At 50.3% G+C, this 11,655-nt stretch overlaps 1 protein-coding gene across 2 annotated transcripts; it reads right to left on the bottom strand.

Annotated features, from left to right (window-relative positions):
• Positions 1-5,778: 5,778 nt before the first annotated feature.
• HMGB3 (high mobility group box 3) lies at positions 5,779-10,804 on the bottom strand. 2 transcript variants are annotated; one of them, XM_081808102.1, is made up of 5 exons: positions 10,703-10,804; positions 8,265-8,419; positions 7,910-8,049; positions 7,246-7,420; positions 5,779-6,781 (listed from the first exon to the last, which is right to left on the bottom strand). In XM_081808102.1, exons 2-5 carry the CDS (start codon positions 8,412-8,414, stop codon positions 6,641-6,643), a joined length of 606 nt encoding a protein of 201 aa, XP_081664228.1. In that variant the 5' UTR covers positions 8,415-8,419; positions 10,703-10,804; the 3' UTR covers positions 5,779-6,640. The 2 variants fall into 2 exon arrangements, with proteins under 2 accessions (XP_081664228.1, XP_081664229.1); XM_081808103.1 differs by lacking the exon at positions 10,703-10,804 and adding an exon at positions 10,490-10,625.
• Positions 10,805-11,655: the final 851 nt, after the last annotated feature.

Here is an 11,655-nt window from a genome sequence, read left to right on the forward strand (position 1 = left end):
GCACCACAAAGGGGAATTCATATTTGTACTCTTCCTGCATTCCAGGCACTGAGCTAGGTATTTGATGTTCCCACTACAATCCCATGTGGCCTCTTAGTCTTAGGATGATCTCCAATACCTAAATCAAGGTAGAAACTTTGGGGATTATGCTACTCGATCAGCTGCTTTTATTTCGTAAATTAAATATAGGCAGAAGAGGGTTTCTTGATATAGAAGTTTAAAGTGGTTCCAGCACAAGAGGATTAAAAACATCATGGCTAGCCCAATATTTTTAAGTGACATATTTCAGCCTTCTGCTAATGTTTCATTGCTGAAGTATCAGCCCTTTTTCATGTAAACCACTGAGGGCTTGGACAGAGGACAAAAGCATCATATGTTCTACACATCTTGCAATGAGAACTGTCAAATGTTGCAATCAACATTGCCACAGAATCACCGCTGACATGCTTCCAAAAGACTTTTAAAACAAAAACCCACCACAGGCCTGGAACAAAATACACAGCCTCGGAAAATGTGCATCTCACATTTCCTCTGTGGGTTGAAAAAAACCAACTGAGGCCTGAAGCCAACGACAGGAAGGTTCTTTGAGCGTTTCCTCAAATGCTCCCAGTTTAGAAACAGATTTAGAAGTGTGAGTGTGGAAAGGGGGAAGCCCCCTTCTAGCCCAAGGGATTTAGTTTCCCTCCAGGGAAATTTCTAGCTCTGACACTCTGGTATGATCATACTATAGCAGACAGATCCTACCAGGGTGTCTGCTGGAGATTTCCCTGGAGAGAAACTGATTTTAAAAAAAAAAGCCTGAAAAATGCAAATTCCAGACTAATCCCAAAATGGAAAGACGCCTAGGCTGACAGCATGAATGGTCTGTGATTCCAAGTTACAAACTTTCCCTTGTGGGGAAATGTGAGCTCGGACCTGTTACCCCTTCTGAACCTGCTTCTCTTCAGGGGCTCTGTCTTATTGAAAGACTCCGCTACCCCTCCAGTGCCCCAAGTGAGAGAATAATAGACTCATTCTCAACTCCTTCTTCCTCATGCCCCCACATCCAATTCTCCAATCCGTCAGTGAGTCCCAGTAATCCTAAATTTCTCCTGAATCCAACTTTTTTTTCTACCCCCATTACCACCACTCTTGCACAAGCCTTCAGCACCTCATCTGGATAGACTCCCACAGCCAGCCCCTATCCCATCTTCCCCAATGGCAGAGCAACGCTGTGTGTCCACAAATCCATTTCATTTTCTCCCTGGGCACACAGAATGACCACATCTCCCAGCTGCCCTTGCAGTTCAGTTGGGAACCATGGAATGTGGGTGACAAGGATGAAATGCCACTTCCAGGCCTTATCGTAAAGCCTATTCTTCAGTGACATAGAGGTCATGGATTGAAAATGGTGGCACCACAAATGGAAGGAGCCGGGATCCCTGAGTCACAATATGGAAGGCTGCCAGCCAAATATCTGATTGGAACTGTAATGTCAATGAGATGTAAACCTTTTATTGTGTTAAGTCACAATATTAAGAATTGTGTTAATTAAGGGTTGCTCTCTGCCCCTCCCCCCCACTCTCACACTCTCTCTCCCTCTAAAAAAAAAAAAGAATTGAGGGTTGCTCTTTGTAGCAGTTGACTTATCCTAACACTCTGCTTCCACTCTTGCCCCTTCCTGTGTCTTCTCTTCTTCTCACAATGCCAGTGTAATTTAACTACAAAACATACCTGAGCATATCACCATCTACCACTCCCCAAACATGAACAGATTAAAATTCTTAAATGCTTGCCCTTGACCTTAGGAAAGTTCAAAACTCTTAAGATGGCCTACAAGGTCTACTCCTGTTGAACTTTCCCGTGATCTGTCCCTATTCATTCATTCATTCATTCATTCATTCATCCATTCATCCATTTATTTATTCAGTGAATATATATTGAGCACCATCTATGTGTCTATAGCTATACTAGGTCTGGGGATGGAGTAGAGGCAAGGGAGAAAAGAGGACAATCATTTGGGAAGCTATCATATTTGTCCAGAAAGAAAGTGAGGGCCTGAGCTACAGCGTGTCTCCAGGCTCTAACACTCCAGCTCTGATGGGACTTAACAGAAGATCCAACCATGGTGTCGGAGTTGGAGATTTCCCTGGAGGGATATTGATGAGCAAAAGCCTGAAAATGCAAGTTCTAGCCTAGCCCAAAGAGAGAATAGAAGAATTTGAAGACAGATATTTACTTACAATGGACAGCATGAATGAGAAGAGGGGTGGATCCAAGATATTTTAGGAAATACATTTGGCAGGATTTGGGAACTGACTATGGAGAGTGAGAAAAGGCACCTGGGTAGAGTTCCAGATGGCAGGCTGTGGCGAAAAACAGGGCTGGGGGGAGATGATGATACCACAATGTGTTGATGACTATAGCTTTGTAGTAAGTCTTGAAATCAAGAAGTCTGAATCCTCCAACTTTGTTCTTCTTTCCCAAGATTGTTCTGGCTATTCTGGGTCCCTTGAATCTCTATGCAAAATTTAGGTCACTTTGTCCATTTCTACAAAGAAGCTACCTGGGATTCTGATTGCGATTACAATGAATTTATAGATCAATTCTGGGAGTATTGCTATGTGAAAAATCTTGTCTTCCAACTCATAAACATGGGATGTTTTTCCATTTACGTAGGTTTTTAATGTCTTTCAACAATGTGTCATATTTTTCCCCATACAGATTTTGTACTTTTGTTAAACTTATTAAGTATTTTATTTTGATGCTATTGTAAATGGAATTGTTTAGTTTCATTTTCAAATTGTTCATTGCTAATGTATAGAAATACAACACATTTTTGTATACTGATCTCGTATCCGGCCATTTTACTCATTTATTTCTTCTGACAGTTTTATCTGGAAATTCCTTAGAATTGGCCATACATAAGATCATGTCATCTGTGAAGACATAGCTTTAGTTCTTCATATTCAGTCTGGATGCTTTTGTTTTTTCTTGCCTAATTGCCCTGGCTAGAACTTTTAGTACAATGATAAATACAAGTGGCATAACTGGGCATCCTCGTCTCGTTCCTGAACTTGGGCGGGGGAAAGCTTTCAGTCTTCCACTGAGTGTATTAGCTGCGGGTTTTCCTAAGTGCTCTTTATCAGGTTGAGCAAGTTCCCGTCTATTCCCAGTTGTGGTTTTTTTTTTTTTTTTTAAATCATGAAACGGTGTTGGATTTTATCAAATACTTTTTATGTATCTATTGATGTGGGGTTTGGGGTTTTTTTTTATTTTATTGATATTGTATCCCAGTTCCTTTTTTAAGCTAAAATCTTAGGATGAGTTTCAAGATACAAAACAAGAGTGAGGGGTTGCTCTGGTTGAAGCAGGAAGAGAAGCCTAGGGCTGCCAGGCTGGCCCCGCCAGCCATTCCCTCCCAAGTAGCCCTGGGTTCCAGAGAAAACTAAGGTAGGGTCCGAACAAGAAGAGCAAGTGGCCCCCACAGCTCTCATCTAAAACTCCTTGTTGGGCCTGGCTCTGTCAGCTAACTAGGCCCTGACCCTCAGCCTCAGGAGGCCCTGGTTGGCAGGGTTGGCTGATTACAAGTACCCAGCCGCTTTATCAGCAGCAGCTCATTAGCATCCTGAAAATTGCATATTTATCCTGGCGTAGGGCTCCAGAGTCAATTGCCCCACTACCTCCCGGGCTGAAGGGTTGATCTGGGGGCTTTGGAATCCTTCACACTTGCCCTTTCTGACGGTATCTCTCCATTAAACAGCTCAGACCTATGGTTACAGCAAAACCTGTACTTCCAGAACCTTGATTATAATCAACCCAAAATACAGAGGTTCAGTATCTCAAACAGATTGCAGACAGCCCACTGATTACTTTTTGGGAAGACTGATTAAGAAACTTTATTACAGAAAATGAATGCATCCAATGTCCCCAAATACATTTGTGACAAGAACAGACACACAGGAGACACAGACAATAGTTGCTACATCACAGCCTTGTTCTTTCCAAAGGATAAACCATCATTCAAAAATGGGGTGAGGGGGTTGGGAGAGAGGTGGTTAGAGAAAGCAGGTACTGTCCTTTGGATTTAAAAAAAAAAAGGGGGGGACCAGGTTGGCATTGCGAGATCACATACTGTGGGCCCAGAAATCAAGCTAAGCCGAAGCCTTAGATGGTGACACCATATGCTACTTGTAACATCTCCAAGAAGCTACAAAGCATCATTCCATTAAGAGGAGCAATCTTATGCTGGGGTGAAAATGTGGGCCAAGTGGCCTCAACTGGAATCTCTTTAGAACTCTGTCTGCTTAGTCAAAGATCACTTAAGCAGCTCCCTCGTTTAGCACAAAAGTGTTACAACCAGATAGACACCACTTAGCAAGTCTGCGGTCCTTTGGGACTACAAGTTGAGCTTCTCTTCCATATTTGATGAGGTTGACCAGTTCCCAAATCTTAGCCTGGTACATCGTATGCCGGGCAGCAGCTGGAGGAAAGTGCAAGGGCATGGCTGAAGCAGAGGGGCAATCCTGGAACAAGTGCCTCTGGGCAAACCTCAGGACCAAGGGTTTTTAAATTCGTGGTCATTTCCTAGAAGAGCTTGAAACACATTTAGGACAAGTAGTTCTGATGTGAAAAGGAATGGCTATGAATACCGATTAGAGATTGGGCCGGTGACCATGACCGTGATATACCCATCCAGGACCTGACAGGGTGGGGAGGACACAGCCTGCAGACATGCAAGTTTGCAAATAGTGGATTTTAAGAAAAAGCTGCTTTCTCCTGAGTAAGGTCACTACAACACTCCCGAGAGTGCTTCACAGCCGCAAACACACACAGCCGAGTATTCATGCTGGGCAATAGGAACACTCGCCCACAACATAGTGTCCTTTGTTACTGCCGACAGTTAAGATGGGTCAGCCCTAGAAAGGATTTTTAATGCCACCACGTACCACTGTGGCCATCACATCACCCCCTTCCCCAATTGGGACAAAATGTGACACCGTCCACCAACATGAAATAACCACTGAAACACAAACCAAGCTTCTTCGAGTTTAACAACATTTAACGACCACCTACATTTGCAGTCAATGAGCTCAAACTGTGGGCAGGCCATTCTACTTTTCATAGGACGCATGTAATGCTTAGAAACAATTGATCCCGTCAGCCGGCCTGCAGTACAGGGACCCCAGCCATCTTCCTTGGGGTGTTCGGTTTCTTGAAGAAGTAGGAAAACAAATGGCTACCGTCCCCTACCCTACCACCCTTCCCCTCACTGGGGTCCAGGAGACAGAAGCAGCAGCTCAAGACACCTCCTCCATTGTTGAGCAGAACCAATGATAATCTGCTACATGTACTGGGGGCAGGGGCGACGAAAAAAAGAAGCCTGAACGTTGGATACATCATACCCTTGGGACGTTTTTGCTGGTTAGCAATGAATTTGGCCCCACGGTATGGGGGGAGGGCGGGCGGTGGAGGGAGGCCAAAAAAAAAAAAAAAAAAATTAAACCTACATAGTAGTCAGCTTCAATCCTAACCGCCCACCTTTCTGCACCTCCTTGCCTGGGTCAAGTTATCTTGGCTTCTACATTCAGCAGTTCAGACTTCATCCTAATGCCACTCAGACACAAACAAAATCACGTAGTACCTTCGAGTAGCCTCTTCATCTCTATCCTAAGTAAGCCGGCCACATTAAGAGAAGGTACCAGATGTGCAGGGAGCCTAGTCGCCAAATACAATGGAGTGGGTTGTTAGTAAGACTGCTGTTGAGTCAGAAATTTAGACTGTTATAATAGAGAACAGTTTTAAAAATGTAATACTGTTTATTTAACTTCAAAAACATTTCAGCATTCTAAACATACAAAAAAATAACAGAACGTTGCAAATTGTGTTTAGTACAGAAGGTTCTTGAACTTTCATTGATGCAGTGGCTCTTCGCTTTGCTGACAATGAAGAGTTCTACAGTTTGTTTAAAAACAAACAGTTTAAAACTACCGCACTTAACTAAAAAGGATCCAAACACTTCTCATGCCAGCTGACCCCCCCTTTGCCACAGCTAAGAATGGCAGCAGAATGCTAGGTCACTATATACAGAAACAAGACAACCGGAAGCTAAATGGATGCCCACTGCAGTGTCCACAGGTCCAGCCTCACAGTGCACGCCCTGAGCTACAGCCCCTCCAAAAGGCATCTTCCCACAGCCTCAACGCCAAGCAAGGAGCATCAAGAGTTTGTCTCGGTTGTTTTGTTCTTTTTACAAACTATAGATATGTACAGTTGATAACTCAGGATTTCTAGCCAATAACCATATAGTTAACACCACCTTACAAATTAAAAAAAGAAAATGCCAGAAACATCTTTAAATGCCTTGTCACACCAACAGCAAAGTGCACAGAGTGAGGAGAACACGAGAGCCTTTTCATTTTAAAAATGTTTGGAAATATGTACAACTTTGATACAGTTTCAGGGTGCTCCGGACACCCATGGCCACTTCATGTAAACCACTGACAATTTCTAGAGCACTTTGAGAAACTACAATATGACCATGACCCAATTGTGTAATTAAACCTAATGAGGGCAACAGACACGCCTCAAATAAGAGGGGTGTCAATGACGGCGCTCCCTACTCTAAGGTATTCACAAGGAGACAGATCAACAGTTTTTTTTATTCATCCTCCTCCTCCTCCTCCTCCTCCTCTTCTTCCTCCTCGTCTTCTTCATCTTCCTCTTCCACCTTTTTCCGGGCAACTTTGGCGGGACCCTTTGCGCCATCAAACTTTCCTTTAGACTTATAGTCAGCGACATCCTGGAAGGAACAGGGACACATTCCAAATGAATAGACAAGCTCTCCCGCAGCTGTTTTAGCAAGGGGTAGAAACATGCTGTCCCCACCTCAGAATTGAGAACAAGTGAGTAAGACAGGGCTGCTATTTGAAGTATTTGTTTCCAGATACATACAAATTTGGTCCTCGGCTGCTCGAATTTAAAAGTTAAGGAGTGTTTAATAGGACTACCAAATTCTCTGCCCATGGCATCCCACATTTTCAAACATTTTAAGCCTGCCTGCAGTTGTCCCAAAGACAAAATTCTGCCAGAGAAGCCTGAACAGCAGCAATTGCGGCCCATCTTGTAGGGAGATAGGCCCTTGCACGCTAGGCTCACTCCTCAGCCCAGCAAAGCAGCCTTACACGCCCAACCCGCCCATACCCGGGGAGGCTGACTGCTTGCCCATGCAGCCCAGTAGCCTGGGCACACCCGGGCCCACCTCACCTTCTCATACTTCTCCTTCAGCTTTGCTGCCTTATTGTTGTAAGGCTGCTTTTCACTGTCACTTAAGTTATTCCACATCTCACCCAGCTTCTTTGCCACATCGCCAATAGAGATACCAGGGTTTGTAGATTTGATCTTGGGACGGAATTCTGAACAGAACAGGAAGAATCCAGACCTTCGGGGAGAGCATTGTATAAATTAGATGAGAGCCCGAAAAAAAATGTGAGCTTAAGCCCAAATCCCCTGTTCCTCACATACTTCCTACCACTGTGACTCCTCCCTAAAGTGAAGAAATGTGTGACACCATACACAAAGTTACCCAAGTTGTAGGTTCTAGAATGTTTAAGATGCTTCAGAAATACATTGTTACTTTCTCAGGCTCTCAGTTACTGGAGAAGGGGGAGAAAAACATACCTAAGGACCCTGACACCCAGAACTGGGGTGCCTCCCTCCCAACGGAAAGGCCAACAGGCCAGCACCACAAGCACACAGCTCACAAATACGTCAGCCTTAACATCGGATTTCCCTGGCATAGCATCTTAAAGCTCTAAGTATAGAATGCGTTGCAGGGTATCCTGACATTTTTAGATAACATGTCCTCTTAAAAATCCTTCAAGTAGAAGGAAAGCTCTTAACTGTTATCCTGAACCCTACAGTCACTTACGGTGGCCTTTTGGGGGCATTAGGGTCCTTCTTCTTCTTGCCTCCCTTAGCTGGTCCATAATCCTTCATTTCTCGATCATAGCGCACTTTATCTGCCTTTGCCATTTCATCAAATTTAGACTTCTCTTTCCCAGACATTGTCTGCAAAGAACAGGACCTGTTAAACTCCTCGGAGCAGAGAGCGGGACTTAAAACCCTTGTCCAGCTTTAAAAAATAAAAGCACACACACAATTCTAAAGGCAGACAAGAGGAGCCTAAGAGGAAGAAAAGAGCCACCTGGGGCTACTCAGAAGGTGAGTAACCCTATGTGTGAAATCCAACTAAGGCTAGCTTGAAGGACACAAAAGAAAAGTACCTTCCACCTCTCAGAGCACTTCTTGGAAAATTCTGCAAAATTGACAGGGACCTCTGGGTTTTTCTTCTTATGTTCCTCTCTGCACGTCTGCACAAAGAAGGCGTAAGCAGACATCTTGCCCTTTGGTTTCTTGGGATCACCTTTAGCCATCCTGACTGTGATGGATGAAGGAAGAGAGACAAAGAAAAACAAATACAATGACTAGAACAGATCTACAAGATACACCAAAGGCAGGGCAAAATCCAAATTAAGGTCACCGCTAGGAAGCAGCCCCCCACCCAATGCCTGATGCCACTGGCCCGTCGAAGGCAGAGTGGGGAGGAAATCAGCTTCACTGTCGCTTGTCATTTAACTTTTGACCAGCATGAAGCGCGCTGGTTTGCGAGTTACTTCTCCGAGAGCGAGAGCGATCAAGTTCTCCAAATGGAACCGACCCAAGTGGGGTGGCTCAGCGCTACATTCCGATTCAGAGCTACTACGTTTTGGAAACTACAACCACAAAGTGGGAAGGGCGCGGGGAGGACACATTTGTAGGGGTGCAGGCGGATGACAGAAGCTTGAGACCAGTGACTTAAGGCTAGCTGTCAACTGTTTATCTGCTCCGTTACAGACAAAAATACTGTCACCGCTGCTAAACACAAGATCAAAGCGGGAGAACTGTAAATAGGGAACATTTCAAATTTCACTATTGTTGATGCATTTTGGCTTATAAAAATGGCTTTTGCAAGAAAGGTGATCTGGCAAGTGAGCAGCTACCCCTGTACTATTAGTTCAAATCTGTCACGCTGTCATTATCTAAAGGGGGAGGGGATGCCAAAAGGGCTAGTCTTGCTCATCAGTAAAGCGGAACGCATGTCCAGCCAGGAATACTTTCTCCAAAGTTTCCAAATAAAAATGCAGCTGTAGCTTGTCATCGTCCCTGTCCCACCCCCCAGCTTCCCGCCATCTTTTCCTTTTCCCACACCCAAGGTCATCATGTAAAACTAAAGCGCTCCCCTTCGCAGGGACCAACTGAGGGGCTGCGTTAGGGCCCCGCAGTGGCTGCGCGGGTGGGGCGGGACGGGGCGCAGGGGAGCCCGGGGCTGGCAGCGGGCAGCCGGGCTGGGCCCCGTGCTGGGTCACCCGGACACCCATAATTCACCTTCCATTTTGTCAAAAGCTTCCTGATGAAAGAAACTGCCCCTGAAATCCTTCGCCGCCACCCCCGGGGGGCGCGCGGGGCCGGGGGCGGCGGTGGCAACAGCGCGCCGAGGGCGCGGAGCCGGGCCGGCAGCGGCAGCGGCGACGGTGGCGCCCGCCGTGCCTCGGAGCCCCGCTCGCTAAAATGGCTGATCCGCGCGGCCGGCGCAGGCGGCGGCGGCAGCGAACAAAGCGGTCCGGGCCCCGCCACCACCGCCGCCGCCGCCGCCGCCGCCGCCGCCCGCTCGCCGGCCCCCCACCCCGCCCCGCCCGGACTGCCCGGGGGCGCGGAGCGGCGGGGGCCGTGGGCCGGACCCCCCCCCCTGCCGGCGCGGGGCGCACTCCTCGGGATAACAAAGGCGCCCGTGCAGCCATGACGCTCGGCCGCGCCGGGGCCCGCGGCGGCGCCCCCGGCCCTCCACGCCGCCAGCCCGGGGCCGCGGGCGCCGGAGCCGAGGCCAGAGCCCGCCCGGGAGCCCCGCCCGCCCGTCCTCCCCTCGCCGGAGCCCAGCACCGCGCCAGCCATGTTAGCGGCGGTCGCAGCGGCGGCGGCGGCGGCGGCGGCCGGCGGGCAGGCGACGAGCGGGGGGCGGCCGGCCCGCGCACCCCCCGGGCCGCCGGGCGCTCCCGCGACGGCCATGTTAATGCAGAAGCAGCAGTGCAGCCCGCGGGCCCGCGCGGCGCCCGGCCGAGCCCGGGAGCGAAGTTTGCCCACGCCGCAGCCCCCGGCGGGCACCGGCCGCCCGCCCCTCGCCGAGTCCGTCCCGGGCCGGGAAGCACCCGGCCCCCTTCCCAGTGCCGCCGCCCCGCGCCGCGACGCGCGCCGCCGGAGCCCGCAGCCTGCAGCCCGCAGCCGCCCCTGGGCTCGCGCCGCCGCCGCCGCCGCCGCAGCTGCCCTAACATCTGGCCTCTGGGGGCCTCGGCCCCTCGGCCGCTGCCCGGGGGGTGGGGGGCGGGGGGAGGGCGGCGGCCGAGGGCGGCTCCCCGAAGGGGGCTCAGCCCCGACTGCGGGGAGCTGAGGATGAAGCATTGAAAAGTTGAAACACCTGAATTGCTTCTTCCTTCCCGGCCACCTAGCAAGAGGGAAGGAGAAGGGGCGGGAAGGGCGCGGGGACGACAGGCGGGGGGGGCGGCGGCGGAGCGCGCTCGCGGCGGCGCGGGCCGGAAAGTTGTGCGGACGCTGCGGCGGCGGCGGCGATAGTGGCGGCGGCGGCGGCAGTGGCGGCGGCAGCGGCGGGCGCGGGCGGTGCGAAACGTACCTGTATTGTTCGCTAGTCTGGGCAGCGCAGGGCACGACGCGCGGCTCAGCGCTCCCCAGCCTCGCGCTAGCTGCCTCCACGAGAGCCGCCTGATTGGCCAGCGGGCTCCGCCGTTTAAAACAGCCTCCTCGCCCGGCCATTGGCCGCGGGCCTCATGCATATTAAACAGGCGCGGGCGCCCATTGGGCGCGGCCTCTGGGATCATTCATTCAAACAGAACAACCCGCCGGCGCTGGCTGCTGAGGCAAAACAGAGGGATAATAATATTCTCGCTTTCCCACACACACCGCCCCCCCTCTCGAACCGAGCTAGGATCTCAAAGGACTTTAGAGAGGTGGCCCCGCCATTCCCGGCGGCCTCGGCCTCTGGCGTGGGAAGACGAGGTCGAGCCCAGCTGCGCTGCCGTCTGCTCCCGCCGCGCCACGGCCTGGGCGTCCCTGGCCCCGGCCCCTGGTCCCCAGGCAGCCCCTCAGACCCGGAAAATCTCCGGGGACCGGCCCGCGAGGGTCGACGGGCCTCCACCTCTACCCAGTTCCGGCGCAGCTCCGCGCCAGGGGCCCGGCCTCAGCTCGCTGGCTCCTTTCTCATTGCGGGTGGAAGACAGCAGTTCGCTCGCCGAGACCTCGGGGTTTAGGCGCTTGGGCCCTGCTGCCCCGCCCGAAGGGGACCTGACTGTGCTCCTGCGGATCGCGCTCGGCTAGGCTCTGTGCATGAATTGCCAGAAATTCGATTTGTGCCTGCATGTGCGGAAAGGGCGAACTAGGCGGGCTACAGAAGGGAAACGGAGTTTGGCAAAAAGCAGAGAAATTGCGAGACACTGTAGTTTTGTGGGCAGGGAGTCCCCCCTCTTAACTGCCTCAGTTCAGGTCCGCATTCCCTCTGTTCTCCTGACAAACACCCTGGTGAAGAATAAAAGTTCTTGCTATGAATGAATATGAATGAATGGGCTTTGA

This window comes from Leptonychotes weddellii, chromosome X, assembly GCF_054177405.1.
Source record: "Leptonychotes weddellii isolate Sample4059 chromosome X, ASM5417740v2, whole genome shotgun sequence".
NCBI classification, from domain to species: domain Eukaryota; kingdom Metazoa; phylum Chordata; class Mammalia; order Carnivora; family Phocidae; genus Leptonychotes; species Leptonychotes weddellii.